This window comes from Emydura macquarii, unplaced genomic scaffold (genome assembly GCF_026122565.2).
Source record: "Emydura macquarii macquarii isolate MOO-44397 ecotype Brisbane River unplaced genomic scaffold, CSIRO-AGI_Emac_v2 contig_3122, whole genome shotgun sequence".
NCBI classification, from domain to species: Eukaryota; Metazoa; Chordata; order Testudines; family Chelidae; genus Emydura; species Emydura macquarii.
Genome location: NW_027133259.1, coordinates 1,495,569 through 1,511,239, shown reverse-complemented (window position 1 = coordinate 1,511,239; position 15,671 = coordinate 1,495,569). Strand labels below are relative to the sequence as shown.

General features: G+C 48.5%; 1 protein-coding gene across 2 annotated transcripts in view; it reads left to right on the top strand.

Moving 5' to 3' along the window:
• Positions 1-349: 349 nt before the first annotated feature.
• The window catches only part of LOC137141841 (protein mono-ADP-ribosyltransferase PARP12-like), a 35,287-nt gene continuing 19,965 nt past the window's right edge, over positions 350-15,671 (top strand). For both annotated transcript variants that reach the window (XM_067530926.1, XM_067530925.1), the window contains exons 1-4: positions 350-674; positions 8,843-8,975; positions 14,993-15,254; positions 15,355-15,486. In XM_067530926.1, coding sequence (XP_067387027.1) covers positions 388-674; positions 8,843-8,975; positions 14,993-15,254; positions 15,355-15,486 — 814 coding nt within the window. In that variant the 5' untranslated portion in view covers positions 350-387. The remainder of the gene's footprint in view (positions 675-8,842; positions 8,976-14,992; positions 15,255-15,354; positions 15,487-15,671) is intronic.

Here is a 15,671-nt window from a genome sequence, read left to right as displayed (position 1 = left end):
CACCCCTGGGCTTTGCAGCCAGGATAACTTTACTCCGTAGATGGGGGGAGAATGTCCTCCTCCCCCGTTCCGCAGGGGGGACTGAATGACCGCCTGCCCCAGGGAAGGGGCAGCGCCCGCCTGTGGAAAGCAAGCCCTTGGCTACAAAGATGCCCTTCTTCCTCCCCGCACCCCGCTTTTCACGGGCTGCCTTCGCCCGCCGCCCAGCCCCGGCCTGGCAGGCTCTGCTCGCCTCTGCTCTGCTCGGCTCGGCTCTGCCTTCAGTTTCGATTCTCTCCCCGGCCGGGGAAGGCGGAGCCTGCTCTGCTCTGCTCCGCTCCGCTCCGACCCGCCCGGAGCACAGACACCAGGCACCCAGCGCCCGCAGCCCGGCACCCAGCACCAGCCATGTCCGACCCGGCCGTCTGCAGCTTCATCACCAAGGTGCTGTGCGCGCACGGGGGCCGGCTGGAGCGCGGCCGGATCCCGGAGCACGTCGGGCTGCCGGCGCCGCAGCTGGAGCAGATCCTGGCCGACGTGGGGCCCCGGCGCTTCCTGGGGCACGGGCAGGGCGGCTCCGGCTGGGTGCTGGCCGTGTGCGCGCTGCGCCTCTGCGTGCGCAAGGAATGCGCGGGCTGCGAGCGCCTGCACCTCTGCAAACTCAACCTGATGGGCCGCTGCAACTTCGGGGCGCGGTGAGTGCCGGGGGAAAGCGGGGGGCTGGCACCCGGGGGAAAGGGGGGCAGGGGGCTGGCACCCGGGGGGGGCCAGGCACCAGGGTGCAGAGAGGGGGAGGGGAAGAGAACAGGGGGCTGGCACCCGGGGGGGAAAAGGGGGGCAGGGGTTCGGCACCCGGGTGCAGAGAGGGGAGGGGGCTGGCACTAGGGGCGAGGGGGTGGTTGGGCAGTAGGCTGCAAAGAAGGGAGCAGGGGGTTGGTAGGAGGCATGGCAGGGGGTTTGGGGGGGGAGGCTGGCCCCCGGTGCAAAGAGGGGGAGTGAGCAGGGGTTGGTGCCAGGAGGAATGGGGGGGGCAGGAGAAGGGGGCTCGGCACCAGGGTGCGGAAGGAAGGGGAGGACATGATGGGACCCGTGCCACGCCCGCCAGGGCCTGGTGGTTGTGCCTCGCACGCCTGCTGCTCTGGGCGGGGGGCAGGTGAGGAAGGAGCCCCTGTGGCTGCTCTGAACCAGGGTGGATAAAAATCGGTCATTTATATCCATAAAAATCGGACTTTCACATCTAAATGTCGTTTTCTTTTTTTAAATAAAAAATACTTGAACTTGTGATCACCTGTATTAAGGCCTAAATAAAATCTGTTAAAATGATTTAAATTTAAGTAGCAACTGTTATTAAGCCAGGCATGTTTGCTGCCGAAGTGTTAAAGTACGTTAAATGGAGTGGACAAGCTCTCAAGGCCCCTGCCAGCCCGACATTTCTATGATTTTGTGAGACCGTCCAACGGGTGGGAGTCACTAGCTAAACTGGAGCCAGTGTTTGTTGACGAGCGAAACCAACTTTTGATAACAGCAGCCTCCTCTGCAAGTGCACAGAGAGTATGTCTTCATTTCACTTTATCCAGCTTGTTCATTCAGAGTTGAGAAACATGGTGGGCGTGGAAAAAGCGAGAAAGCTGGTTCCCTTTTTTCAATCTCGGAGTAAAATCCAGGTGTGAGAGAGAGCTACCAGTTAAAAAATCTTTACGGTCAGTGACCAGGGACAATTCATTTAACTGACTAGAGGGTCACTGACGTCCTTTGTTTAATCAATCAGTTATCACAACAGGTTTTGTGTGTAAGGCTAAGGAAAAAAGAGTAGGTTTATGAATCCAGCACATGTAAGGTGGTTGTTTTTAACTACGTAAACAAATGTAAAATGCTGGTTTTGTACATTTTTAATTGAATTTCAGTTTCCATCTAAATGCAGCTTGACACCATATCATAAGTAACCATCATCATCTAGTAAATATGAAATGTCATTCGCCATTTTCTCATAACAAAAATGCAAAAATTATGGATTTGAATAAATGCATGTTAAGCTATGTAATTTCTTAAATGTGTCTAGATACGATGTACCCTCCTTCTTAGCAAAAAAGAAGTACTAAATTACACCAGCCAATGAGAATCAACTTTGTTTTCAGGAAAATAACTAAAAAATACAAATGCAGAAGGTTAAAAATGGGAGATGATTTAAATCAACCCACCCTGCTCCTGAATAAGACATGTAAGGCCCAACATTTGGATGATGGAAAGATTGCTTTACATCGAGTCAGGCTTTGCCATACTAGACTAGCCCCATCTAGTCCAGTATCCTGTTTCGGACAGTGGCCTGAACCAGCTGTTTGAGAGGAGTGAGAAGCCTGTTCCATCTCTGCCTTCTACAATCGTCCCCACATTAAGTCTAATGCTAATCTCTAGTAGTTAAATTGGTTGCATCCCTGAAGCGTGAGACTCTCTTTTCCCATACTCGTTGTTTTTAGCGTAGCTATAACTTTGAATATTCTTGTGGTACATATGAATGTCAAATCACTCTGTGAATCTTGCTCAATTCTTGGCCTAAATCACATCCTGTGGGAATGAGTTTCACAATTTGTGAGAAAAAGTTTTTCCTTTTATTAGTTTTGAATTTGCAACCTTTCTGTTTAGTTGAATGTCCCTTGTGCTGGTGGTGTGAGACAGGGCCAACAGACTTACCTGACCTAATTCTCTAGATCATTCATTATTTGATATCATTTTATCATGTCTCCTTTCTAATGTAGATAAATACATTCCTTTCACTCCTTCCTCGGGGAGAATTTTTCTATGCTCCTAATCATTCTCAGTGGCCTTCTCTGAACCTCTCTGTGTGGTGACCTGTAATGCACACTGTATTCCAGATGAGGATGTATGTCACCGGCATGGCTTCTCCCCAGTTCCAAAATACACGTTGCCACGTGCACTTTCAAGGAGGTTTATTTTCATAATAAAAGTAGTAAATAAACATAAACCAGTCTTTTAACTCAGTCCTCACTTTCAAGTTGCAGCTCCATCCAGGTTCCCAGTTCTGACCAGCTCTGCCTCCTCTCTGGGACAGCAGCTACCTCCGGGCAGCCCCACTGAACAGCTGACCCCTTGCTCCAGGGAGCCCACCACAGGATGTAGCTCCACTCCACTGTGGCCGTCCTTCCCTGGCCCAGCCTTTCCTAATCAAATCCTTGTTCCACCACCTATTTCCATCCAAGGGCGCTGGGCCTACTCTATCCCTGGGAGCTGGGAAGGGAGAAGACTCTCCAGTCAGTCTTTCTGATTGTGCTGGCACCTTGACCTTTGTTTGTTGTTTTGAGTAAGCAAAGACTCTCCCATTCGAGATCACCGGCAGCACGGTAATGGGTGGAGGAGACTGGACGACAGATTAGCATGCCATTCAAATGGCTAGGATCAACGCTCACAAATGGAGTTTCAGTGTTTAACAGACTCCACCCTTTCTGGTATTGGGAGCCTGCACATGGTAACCGGCTGATGTTCCCACACGGGTGCTTTCGCAGGCATTGAAGGAAGCTTTGAAAGCTTAATTGAGGCCTTAGGGGCAGAGCTGTAACTAAGTAATTCAGGGCCCAGGGTGAGCAAGCAGATCTGTGTCTCAGGTGACCACCTTTTCAAATGGCAAAGGCAAGACGCATGCAGGAACCCCGCCCCCTCTGTGGCCCCGCCCCCTGCTGCTCCTCTTTCCTCCAATGCCCCGCCCCTAGCCCGGCCAACGTAATAGCTGCTCAGGGAGCCTGGTCTGCCGTGGGGAGCCCCAAACCCTCCACCTGCTCTGGCCGGTGGGCTGTGTCCGCACCACCCAGGGCAAGTGGAAAGTGCAGGGCTCCCCACCGCGGCCCAGCCCTGACTTCTGGACTGGCCAGGGGTGGGGCCTTGGAGGTGGGGGAGAGGAGGAGCAGGGAGTGGGGACTTGTGGTGATGGTTGGGGGGAGCAGTGGCAGGGAGCCCAGGCAAGCGCAGGGTGGTGCCACCGGGAATCCAGGACAAATACTGTGCCAGAGTCCTTCAGCCCAGGACTGGCACTGGCACTGGGACTGGGACTGGGACTGGGACTGGCTCGCCCAGTTCGGGATGGGTGGTCACCGTTTGCAATCCCTACTGTTTATTTTTCATCTTTCCCCGCCCCATTGATAGTGCGGGGAGGCAGGAGGGGGCAATGTAAAGGTTACAAGGGGGCACGTGACCACCCCCCAGAGGTTTCAACCTGTGGGGCACACCCCCTAGAGGAGCGCTGGGGGGGAAAGGAGGGCCAGCGGTGACGCCAGGTGGCTTGGGCCAGCCCCTCACCACAAGGCTGGGGGAGGGAGCGCCACCGCCACCCCTAACACACCTCAGCAGAACACCCCGCCTGTCTGGGGTGGGGGAGGGGGCATGGGACCGCACGTGCCCCACCAATGCATCATCTCTGGCCCCGTTTTTCCACCCCCGCGGCTTTGCGCCCTGGATTGCTGCCCCGCTCACTCGGCCCTAGACTGTGTGGACAAGTGTAATCTAATGCCTTGAATTGCTGGAAGGGGTGTCGCCCGAAACAGTCCTTCCTCCAGGAGGCCCCTTATGTGACTGGACAGAGTCGCTCTTTTCTCTCCCGTGCAGATAAGAGGCCCTCTAGGAAGCTTGTTCAGTTGAAAGTGGGATTTAGCTCTGGATGTGATCAATATGTCCTCACTGATGACCAATGTAAATATATATGAAGATTATTGGTGGGGGCATAATTTGTGCTAACCCACCCTCTCCTGACCCCTCTCAGCCATATTCCAAGTGTAAGAAAATCCAGTCAATCTTGCTCATATCACCTGTTAACATAAGACGGTTAAGAAAAGACACTAACAGAATTAGCTGTACAATTGTTCTGATGATGATCTGATGATGAAGAGAATGTGCTGGATTTCTACAGTATATTTGTATTTATATGAAGCTGTGCTTTGCATTATTTTTGATGAGGCTTTTCACTCATCAGCCCCACAGTCTGCATCTTATAACATTTTTATCGTTCTTTTACCTATATAGGGTGATATTCAAATCTACACATTTCCTTTAGGTTCATAAAGAAGTAGGCAGCTTGTTGATAAAGTCTGGATAAAATCTGTTCCTGGATAAATATGTCGCATAGTTCTAATTTTCTTAAGCAATGCATCGGAATTTTTAACGGGTTTATTTTACAATAAATTATCCAAATTCTATTGGACTTGTAGACTTGCAGGTTACTTTGGGTTTAGGCTGGAATAACCCAGAAGAGAATTTGACTATAGGGGCAAAATCTACACTTAAATGTGTATGAGCATCTCCCTTTGAACCTAATTCTGTTCTTGATTACACTTGATTAACTTGCTGATTTCCGCTACTTCAGTGCAAGTAGGATTCCATGCAGGCCCATGAGCCTATATTCTCAGATCCTAATGCAGAATTAGGGGCCTTAGATCACAGTTTCTCAATCTGTGGTACACATACCTCTGAGGATACGCGAGACACAGGCAGGGGGTATGCGGCAAAAAACCCAGTGAAGGGAGGTGGGCAGCAGCCGCCGGCTTCTGGGGGAGGTGGTTGGCAGTCGCTGGCTTCCCCTCCGGTCCCAGCTCCGAGCTGGGAGGTAGACAGCAGCCGCCCCAGTCCTGGGAAACTAGGCAGCAGCCGCTGGCTTTTTGGGAAGCCGGGCCACAGCTGCCCTGTGTCCTGCCCTGTCCCAGCTCCCAGGTGGGAGCCCGGCAGCAGCCTCCTGCACCCTGAGAGCTGGGTTCGCAGCCTGGTGGCTGCCACCCGTGTTCTGAGCCGAGAAACAGCCTCCTGCACCCTGGCTTGAAGATGGGCAGCAGCTGCCTACCCTGTGCGCACATCCCCGGGTCCCAGCCTGCGTGGAAATCTCCTTCGCCCTAGCTTGGAGCAGGTGGCAGTCACCCACCTCCCGGGCTGGCAGCCAGACGGCAGCCACCTGCAGCTTTCCCAGGCGGCAGCTCCCCTCCCCGGCTCAACGCCCGGTGCCCAGAAAGCAGGCGGAGAGCCCAGCGGCTTGCCCAGTCCTGGAGCCGGGCTCTACCCGCAGGCTCACTTGTCAGTGTCACTGGTCTAGCTGAGCAGTGACATTGACAGCTATGACAGCCCCAGATTTTACCAGTATAAAAACGTTAAGAGGGGCCCACACTGTGTGATTTGCCCCAGGTCCGCACCCCCCTAGGGACGGCCATGGGGAGTCCTGCTATGTTCCCGCCTGTGTGAGGAGAACACCACGTCACCCCGCCATCAGGCCATAGTGACTGGCTGGCGTTGACCTTGGCTCCTACATGGAGGAAGGGGAGGAGGAAGAAGAAGGGGAGAAACAGCAGGGGTTTTGTGATCTGCCACAGCCACACAGCACTGCAGAACTCAGAACTCTCCTGCTGTACGAGAAATACAGTCATGCAGCGGTAAAGAGAAGAAGATTGTATTTCTCAGAGTGGAAAACTGAGTGTTGGGAACTTATTAAAATGTTCAGCAGTTAGGGGGTACTTGCTACTTAACAGGTTGAGAAACACAGCCTTAGATCGTAAACTGCTTAAGACAGAGACTTTGTCTTATTTGTTAATAAAGTACCAGGCGAACCTCTAGCACTATATAATGTTGATATTGGGAGGAAAGAAACTGTAGAGATGAAGTCCTGTACAGCAGAAGGTTCAGATCAATAGCAACATGTGAACAGAAGGTTCAAAAGTCAACAAGAGCCTTAAAGGGCGATCACTGAAGAGTAGTTAAATTGAGCAGTGACAGAAGTAGTTTTGTTTTATATATTTTGTTACTGTTGTAGCGCACATAGTTACAGGGCTATACTGAGTCACATTTCAGACTAGCAAAACTAACAGCACTGATTTCTGTTTATGTAGTACCTGTATGGCTCCATCCAGATTCCCCCAGCCTTTCTGATTATCTTTTGTTGTCATTCATTGTCACTGCCAATGTCCTGTTGTTGCTTTGAGAGAAATAGACCCCTTTTAATACTTTATCGTCCTGATGTCTTCCACCATTTCTCCCTTCTCTTCTTTGTACAGAACCCATAAGATTAAGTTTCAGATTTCTTTAAACACATATTCTAAATCTCTTCTCTACATTCCTTGTTACAGAAGTTCACAATGTCCCTGTCATATTCAACTCTTCTCTCTATTCTGAATGCATGTTTGAGCTCTTGACAAACTGTTGCTTCTTTCTTTAAATCATTCCATATCACTGTAACTTTGCTTTTGCTATATCCTTCTCTGTGCTTTTGTAACCATCCCCTTCTCTATCCACATTTTTTTGTTAAAATAATCTTCCCCTCCTGCTGTTTTGACCATGTCACGCTGACTCATTTCACAAGCTTCCACTCACATCATTTTCAAGTTCTTTGTCCTTGACTAAGCCGTGCACAATCTTGTTTCTTATGAGAGTGGAGAGAGTTGCTAAGGCCATCATGGATTAATTTAAATCAGTGATTTCAATCAGCAAGCAGGAAATCTTGTTTTAATTTTGTATTGCATTTGAACTTTTGTAGTTGTTTTCCTAAAGAAAGCTCCATTCTCATTCCTTGATAACCATTAAAACATTTTGATTTGCAACTAAATATAGCCTTTACACTAAATTTTGTGCTGATTTTTGCTAACCGGAACTATACAGTATACCTATCCACATTTATTTGAGCAATTATATATCTTAGCTTACACTTATTCAGCTACTTATTGATTACATTTTGTATTGTGTTAGAAAATGGTGAGTGATGCATTTCTTGTTTACTAGATTATTAATTTTTTACTTGTGATTTGTGTCAAGCTCAGTTTGGATGGAAATTCAGAGCATTTTAAAAAGTTATTAGTTAAATAAAACTACCTTATGTGCTGGATACATAAGAAAAAATTATCAAACCAAGTTTTTCATTTAAAATTAACTGATTTATTAAAGAAAATAAGTAATTTCTATTGTTACTGAATTGAACTATTTGTGTCTGTGGTCAGCATGTCCTTCAAGCTTTTAGTAAATCATATCTTCTCACACCTAGTTCTTTTACATAGATTGTAAGGAAAAAAACAATCTTCCCTGCATTTTCAATTCCAGATTGGTTTCTTAATTTTGAATGAACTAGTCATTGGACTGAACTAGTTGAATAAACTGAAATGAGGAAAATATTCCCTCTGCACCTGCAAGAGGCTACTGGTGTCCAAAGTTTGGTTTAGCACTTCACCAAATCTTGGTCGCAGGGGCTGAGCCAGTAACTTCCGTCAGTTCAGTGATTTGGCAGCAAACATGTACTGCTTAATTTTTTTATTTAATTTAAATTATTTTAATAGATGATAGTAGGTTTAGGCCTTGACGTAGGTTGTCATAATTTAACTTTTAAATTTTAAATAGGTTTATTTAAAAACAAACAAACAAACCCTGTATTTAATTGAAATAAAACCAGATTCAGATAAAACATCCGTTTTTTACAATTAATTTTTTGTATCCACTCTGGTTAGGGCATTAGCTTAGGACTCAGAGAACCTGGTTCCGCCATAGATTTTCTTTGTGACCTTGGGCAAGTCACTTAGCCCCTCTGTGCCTCAATTCCCTGTCTGCTTTAAAAAACAAATGGGGATAACAGCACTGCCCTACCACACCGGGGTGTTGTGAGGATACATATATTAAAGGACCAGAGCACCTCATAGTCTGTCGTAGTGAAGGCCTTTATATATAGCTAAGATTTCCTGGTAAGCTTCCCTGGTACTGTGTGCGTCTGCCAAGCTAACCTCATCTCTGTTTCCTTCTCCTACTCTCATCTTCTTCCTCGCTGTCCCTTAGGTGCGGTTGCTTGTATGAGCCACCCTGGTTGAAGATGAGTATATTTGATTTGAATTTTGTTCCTTTCCAGGGCATGTAAATACTCCCATGACATCTTGACGGAAGGAAACCGAAAAGTGCTGAAGGCCCATGAACTCAGTGGCCTCAACGAGAATGAGCTGCGGGTCCTGCTCCTCCAGAATGACCCTTTCCTCCTGCCTGACGTGAGTCAGACTGATTTCTTGGGAAGGTTGTTTGCTAGATAGGAAGGGAGGAGGTGAGGGATGATGCTGAAGCTAAAGCACGGAACTGGATGTCGCAGAACCTGGATTTTTTTTTTTCCTTTGCAACTGATTCGCTCTATGAACGTGGCTAAATCGTCTTCTCTCTGACTTAGTTTCCATGTCTATGTATAATGGAGGCCTCGTCTACATGACTAGGGTGTTGTCAATATAGCTATGCCAGCAGAGCCCCCTAGTGCAGACAGACATTCTGCCAACAGGAAGTTGTGATTTGTGGTTGTTGTTTTTGTTTTGTTTTGTTTTGTTGTTGGCACAGTAACACAACTTCTCTGAATGACATTAATGATGCTGACAGAAACCTCTTCTGTTGGCATAACTGTGCCTGTGGGGAGGGGGTTTGGCAGCATAACTCTGTTGGCTAGGGGCGTGTGCTTTTGCAGGTCCTGACTGATGTAGCTATGCCAACAGAACTTTGTGGTGTAGACCCAGGCTTAATGGTTTTTTGTAAAGTACTGTTTTTACAGTCCGGGTTTGGTGGCTATGAGCAGTTGGGTCTTTGAACTGCAGGCAAGTGCAGACCTCACTAGGCGGTTGGCCACGTTAGCTACCCTTCATTCCAGATAAATGTAAGAAGCAATTAAGCTCCTTTATGGAGTAAGAGCTGGGGACAGTGGAAGCCACCATTCAAGGGACTCGTCTACATGCCAGTCCGATCAGAAGCTGAGTGATGTGGGTGGCAGGGTTTCCCTTGGGAGCTGATTGGAAACACAGTGGCTGTGTATGTCAGAAGCAGACAGGACAAGAAAAAGCCAGAAGATAGCCAGGGAAGCACTGGTGGGTAGCCCTGGGAGAAAGCCAAGAGAGCTTCTTTTGGACAGCGTGCTGGCTGGAAAGAGGCTTGGAATGGTGAAGAAGGAGACTGTCCTCTGTTGTTTGTTCCTGCCATGTTCAGAGAAACGGGACTTTGTGTGCATTCTTTGTAAATAAACGAGATTGCACCCTGTACGATAGACCTGACTGCATCCTCCATTTCTCCTCCTAACAAACAACCTGCAAGCCCCAAATATTGGCTAACTGCTTGGGCCAAAAAGGGTAACAGTACTTGGAAATCCAAAGAAGGGTCTGTAAAATACAAAGTGTTGCTGCTTTCTGAAAGCTCACCATAGGTTTAGGCCTGGTCTGCAGCAGACTGTTTTGTCGACCAAAGTTAGCTTTTTTCAACAAAACAGTACTGGTGTATGCACTGTAATCTCACTCACACACACACACACACACACACCTGTCGTCAAAACTGGCCCGTTTTTTGAACAAAATAAAATCACCTCGACGAGAAGCATTTTAGAGGGGAAAGGTGATGGTGGTTGGAGGGAGTTCGCGTCCATCTTGTTCAGTATTGACGTTATGCAAGGAAGTGGTGACAGAATAGTGTCTATTTTTAAAATATTGTGCCCCTCCTAGATTAGAAAGGGTCCATTTTGGGGCCGCCCAACATCCTAACTATAACAAAAAAGCACAAACACCACAACTCTGATTTCCACCTTGTCAGTCCAGATTTCACGATTAGCATTCAACCATTGCAAAACACACCATGAGCACTTTCTCTATATGGGCCATCTCCATAAATTCAGCCATCTCGCTGAACAAAAGGGGTTTGCACTGAAGGTGCAATGGACAATAAATAGAAACTCATTTGAGTTAGAAATATATTTGAATTTTGTTTAGCTCCTTGGTGAGAATATCAGCATTTGCATAAAAATGTCAGCTTTTCCATATCCTCCCCATCACATCTGAATTCTTATTGTGACCATCGAAACAAAGGTGGGAACCAGCCAGATTCACTGTCTTCAGTCAATTCCCTGCCATTGCAAAGGCTTTAGGCATGGGGCCCACAAGAGATTAGTTTTGTGAGGACGGAAATGCTTTGGTTTAATTAAAGTAATTGGGCTTAATATAGGGGGTACCTGGCTGAAAATTAATATGTTGTGCTATCCAGGAGGTCAGACTAGATGATCTAATGGTCCCTTCTGCCCTTAACCTCTGTGAAAACCATAGGTTTAGACCAGTGGTTGCCAACCCGTGGCCTGTGAGCCAAAAGTGGTCTGCCTAGGGACCCAGGTGGAGCGCACAGCGCTTCAGGACGCATGCGGTTTCCCTGCTGCAGGCAGGGGGACGGGAGGTCAGTGAGGACTCCTTCCGTCTGGCTGCAGTGCGGGGGGGGGGGGGGGGGCTGCCGGCAGAGACTCGTGGCCCCTCAGGGTTGTAACAGTGATATCTGTGGCCATGATATCGAGCCGCTGGATTAGCCGGTCATGTCTGCGGTCCGTGTATCAGAGTGTTTGGCTCCCTGATGTGGTAGATGCTCCGTATATAACGGTTTGGCCCTGCCCGCTCTAGCCCACTGCGACTTCTGCATGTCGGACGTTGCTGCTGGAGACGTTATCTTCCGTTTCCGTTGTCCCACGGAGAAGGATCCCAGGGAAGGAAGCTGCCGCATGAGTGCTGCCCCCGTGCCCCGGCGCTTGAGTGGTAGTCTCAGCAGCCCTTTGTGAAACCGGCTGGCAGCCCGGGTCTCTTTTTCTTCATTCTGAAAGCCACTTCATGCTGCTTCCGGCACTGCTAGGAGACGTGACTGTCCGGGCACACGGGGATGCACTCATTCTCTCCCGCTGTTGGCAGTCCCCTAGAAGGAGAGATGGAAGAGACTGTGGCAAGGGGAGGGGGCATTCAGTAAGGGAGGCAGAGTGGATGGGGGAGGACGAGAGAGACCAACTGAGAGCTGACTAGTTCAAACAGTTCTCCCCCCCGGGGCCAGAGGGGCCAGCTCTCCCCCCTGCACCTGGCTCTCCCTGCCACCGTCCTGCAGCTGGCTGGCTCTCCCTGCCCTGGCCGGAGGAGTTCTGTGCCCCCACCATTATTGGGGGGGTGGGGGAGCTGTGCCCCTGCTCCCCACTTCCCTCCCCCTACACGAGCTAAGATCCAGCACCTGGTCTGTTTATGATTAAAGAGCAGGAAAGTCTAGAAGGATTGTGAGTCTCATTGATTTAGACCAATGACCTTAATTTGTCCCCAGGGAGTTGTTCTGTGTGTTATTTGTCAGCTGCGCATGAGATATGTGCTCTTGTAGTTCCAGGTTACTTTATCTCCTTGACACTGTGTTTGCATTTGCCTGTGGGGACTAGGCCAGATGATTTGTCTGCAATTTCCCTCCTGTGTGATAACTGGTCCCATGAATTTATTTTGTACCAATTTTGCATAATCGCAAAATGTGAGGGGTAGATAGCACTGATGGTGGCCAGTATGATGTCTGTTGACTTTCCCTCTGGGTACAGCCACAGCGTCTCCAGTATATAGTCATGACTTGCAGCATTCCCAACTGTTCCAGTCCTGGTCTACACACATCTGGCAAAGCAAAAATCTAATCTAACCATGTGTAAGGACATCCCTAGTTAACATTCCAGTTAGTTAGAATCTTCTTAATGGTCTCTGTCCTCTTCTGCCCCCAGGATCCCTAGGAATTGACAGGCGGGTTGATCTGTTCCAAAATCTAGTTGTCAGCTAAAACCAGATAGGGTTTTTTTTCCTGAAACTTCTCCTAGGGATACTTCTTTCGAAATGGGAAGCACCAATAAATGACTGTCAAGACATGAATGTATGTTAGCCTGGTCCTGGAGCCATTTTAAAGCACGGGGAAGGTTGGTTGACATGTAAGCGAGGCAGTTTTGTGAGTAAGGAAGGTGATAGCATGAGATGATGGAACTGCTAAAGAGGGGAAAAGTGAGTCTGAGATGGGAAAGTGACAAAACCAGAGAAATACATTGTACCTAGCAGGGAGAAGGTGAGGAAGAGAGACCCTCTTCTGGAGAGAAAAAACAAGTAGCACTGAGCATTCTTCACAGAAAATACTGAGGGTCTTCCAGCTCTGTACCGAGGCAGTCAGATCAGACATATACCACTCCAAGCCTAACCAGCTCTATCTATACCCAGCAGGTCTGGGTCAGGCTTCCGGAAACAATCTGAGAATCATTCCAGCTTCTCTGTTTTGTATTCAGCCCACATCACTGAGCATCTTCTGAAAGTGTATTAATAATTACAAGAGTTAGATAATTTATTACAGTGCTCTTCACCTATAGATCTCCGAGCACTTCACAAAGGAGTACAAGTATCATTACCCCATTCTGCAGATGGATAAACTGAGGCACAGAGAAGGGAAGTGACTTGCCCAGTGTCACCCATTAGGCCAGTGGCAGAGCTGGAATAGAATCCAGGTGTCCTGAGTCCCAGTCCAGTGCTCCATCCATTAGGCCAGAGGTGTGCAAATGCAGGGATGGAGAGCACAAGAGGGTCTCTGGGTGGCGTAAATAAACTGGGATGCCACAGTTCCGGTAGCACTTGCTGCCATAATAGCAGGAGAAGGATAAAAATAGAGTGGGTGTTGCGGGGTGGGATGGGAGTGGGATTAAAAAAATAGTCCTCCCATGCCACAAACAACATGAATGCCCCGGCCAGAAGCTGCTGTGTTCTCCGGGTGCCCAGCTCTGAAGGCAGCGCCACCACTAGCAGCAGCGCAGAGGTAAGGGATACTTCAGATGACAAGTAATGGAATGGGTTCATGACAAGGGGGGCGCGACTGGAACAGTCGGCACACCACTGCATTATGCCACGCAGCCAGCAAGCAAGAGAAGTAGCGTTTGTCACATGTGGTTCTTTCTGTTTTATGTCCTCTTCCTCTTTCAGGGTACATTTTGTGGGGATTTTTTATGCAATCTCTGTACACCAGGCCATGTGTGTTCAAAGGCAGTGTTGTCGAAATGTATTGCCCTGGGAGCAGAAGATGGTTCTAAGATCCTGTGGGATTTCACTGTTCAGTCGCGGGGTGGTCTCCAAGAAAGCTTTGTCTTCTGCACAGGCTAGCGTCACCTGTAGAGTGGACAGTTCCATTCTGCCAGAGCAGCAGAGCGTTCAGCCATGGTCGTAGGTATCCTGGGCCCAAGTCAGGGCCTTCTCTCTGTTCAGTGCGCAGACACAAAGCAAGAGTAACGCATCTCAAACTGTATTCTGAGTTCATTTGATGTACTGTTTACGTCTTTACAGTAACATACTCTAGGCATACTTGGCATTTTTACAGCACTTTTGCCATCCAAGGATCTTGATTCTCGATGTTGATATGGGACCGAATTGCATTCTGCGTCCAGTTGGGAGACAGCAGAATTTGTGTGTGAATTGTAAGGTGTAGCTCACTTGCTTCTCAGTCCAGGGTAAGAGACTCCTAGAATAAACCTTTAAATGCAGTTATCCAGGCAGAAAAGGAGGCTTGGATTTTGCAGATTGGAACTTGGTATGTTTAATTACCATAGCATCTAGGAGCCTCGGTCCTGGACCACAGGACCTCATTCTGCTAGGCGCTGTACAGACGACAGTCCCTGCCTCAGGAAACGATACACGCATGCGACATATTATAAGCTGAGTGAGGCAGGGATCACCTTTTGTTCTGTGTTCGTCCGCATCTAACACAACAGGGCTTGCTCCATGCCTGGTGCTCCTGGGCACCACTGCCACACAAATAATAAATAACGCAGACAAAGTGTTTGGTGTGGCCAGAAGTGCCGTTTGTTGGAAAGGTTGGAATGCCCTTTGGACACCTCACACAACTTGGAAGTCTGCGGTAGTACTTGAGTGAGCTTCAGATGTCCATTCTCAGTGACCTTCCACTCCAGAAGTGTGTCCAGGTCACAAAGTCGAATTGATTTTGTTATAGTCCCAGCTTTTCCATTACAGAATCCGTATTCAGGTTGGGTTAAGACAAATCTAATGACTGAGGGGTGGGGTGACCAGATGTCGCAATTGTATGGGGACAGTCCCGATATTCAGGGCTTTTTCTTATATAGGCGTCTGTTACTCCCCCCATCACGTCTTGATTTTTCACACTTGCTCTCCGGTCACTCTAATGGGGAGAGAGGGGGAGTGTGCATGCCTCTTTTGGACTCTCCCTTTCTTCCCAGGTATGCCAATTCTATAGCAAAGGTGGAGGACTGCATGGGACTTGCACCCAGCAAGAAAATTGCAACAAGCTTCATATTTGCCGACACTTCCTCCGTGGAGAGTGTAGGTTTCCCAAGTGCAAGAGATCCCACAACCTTCTGAACATCCATGCCCTGAGGTTGCTGCTAGCAGCAGGATTGGATACTAGTGTGGTGGAGAACATCCAGATCATCTGTGATCACAAACACGCTGAATTCAGCAAGGAGATGGGCCAGGCGAAAAGTGAGTATTAATAAACTGATGTCTTCCTCTCCCTCCAACGTGTTGAGGCTATTCTTTGCCTGCATCTTTGCTGGACCCCACCAGCCTTTTCTGCTTTCAGTGCCTCCCCCACACCTCAGAGCGACACCACTTGGAGATAAAAGGAAAGCAGGCGCTGGGAAACAAGAGGAAATTGGATGTAAGCTGACTTCCACTACGGCAGCATCTACATCACATGAAGTTACCGTACCAGGTAAAGCTATGCAGGATCCAGTTAGTTTGTATGTTGAACTATCTTTTCTGCTTTCCCCGTTTCCTTGGTGCTGGAGCATAGGCTGGGTATTGACAGTCACAGCATGGGGCTCCTCCTCTGCCCTCAGTATTTGTTCTGCCCACAAGAGTGGAGCAGACAGTGGGTAGACCATTTCACAGACTGTG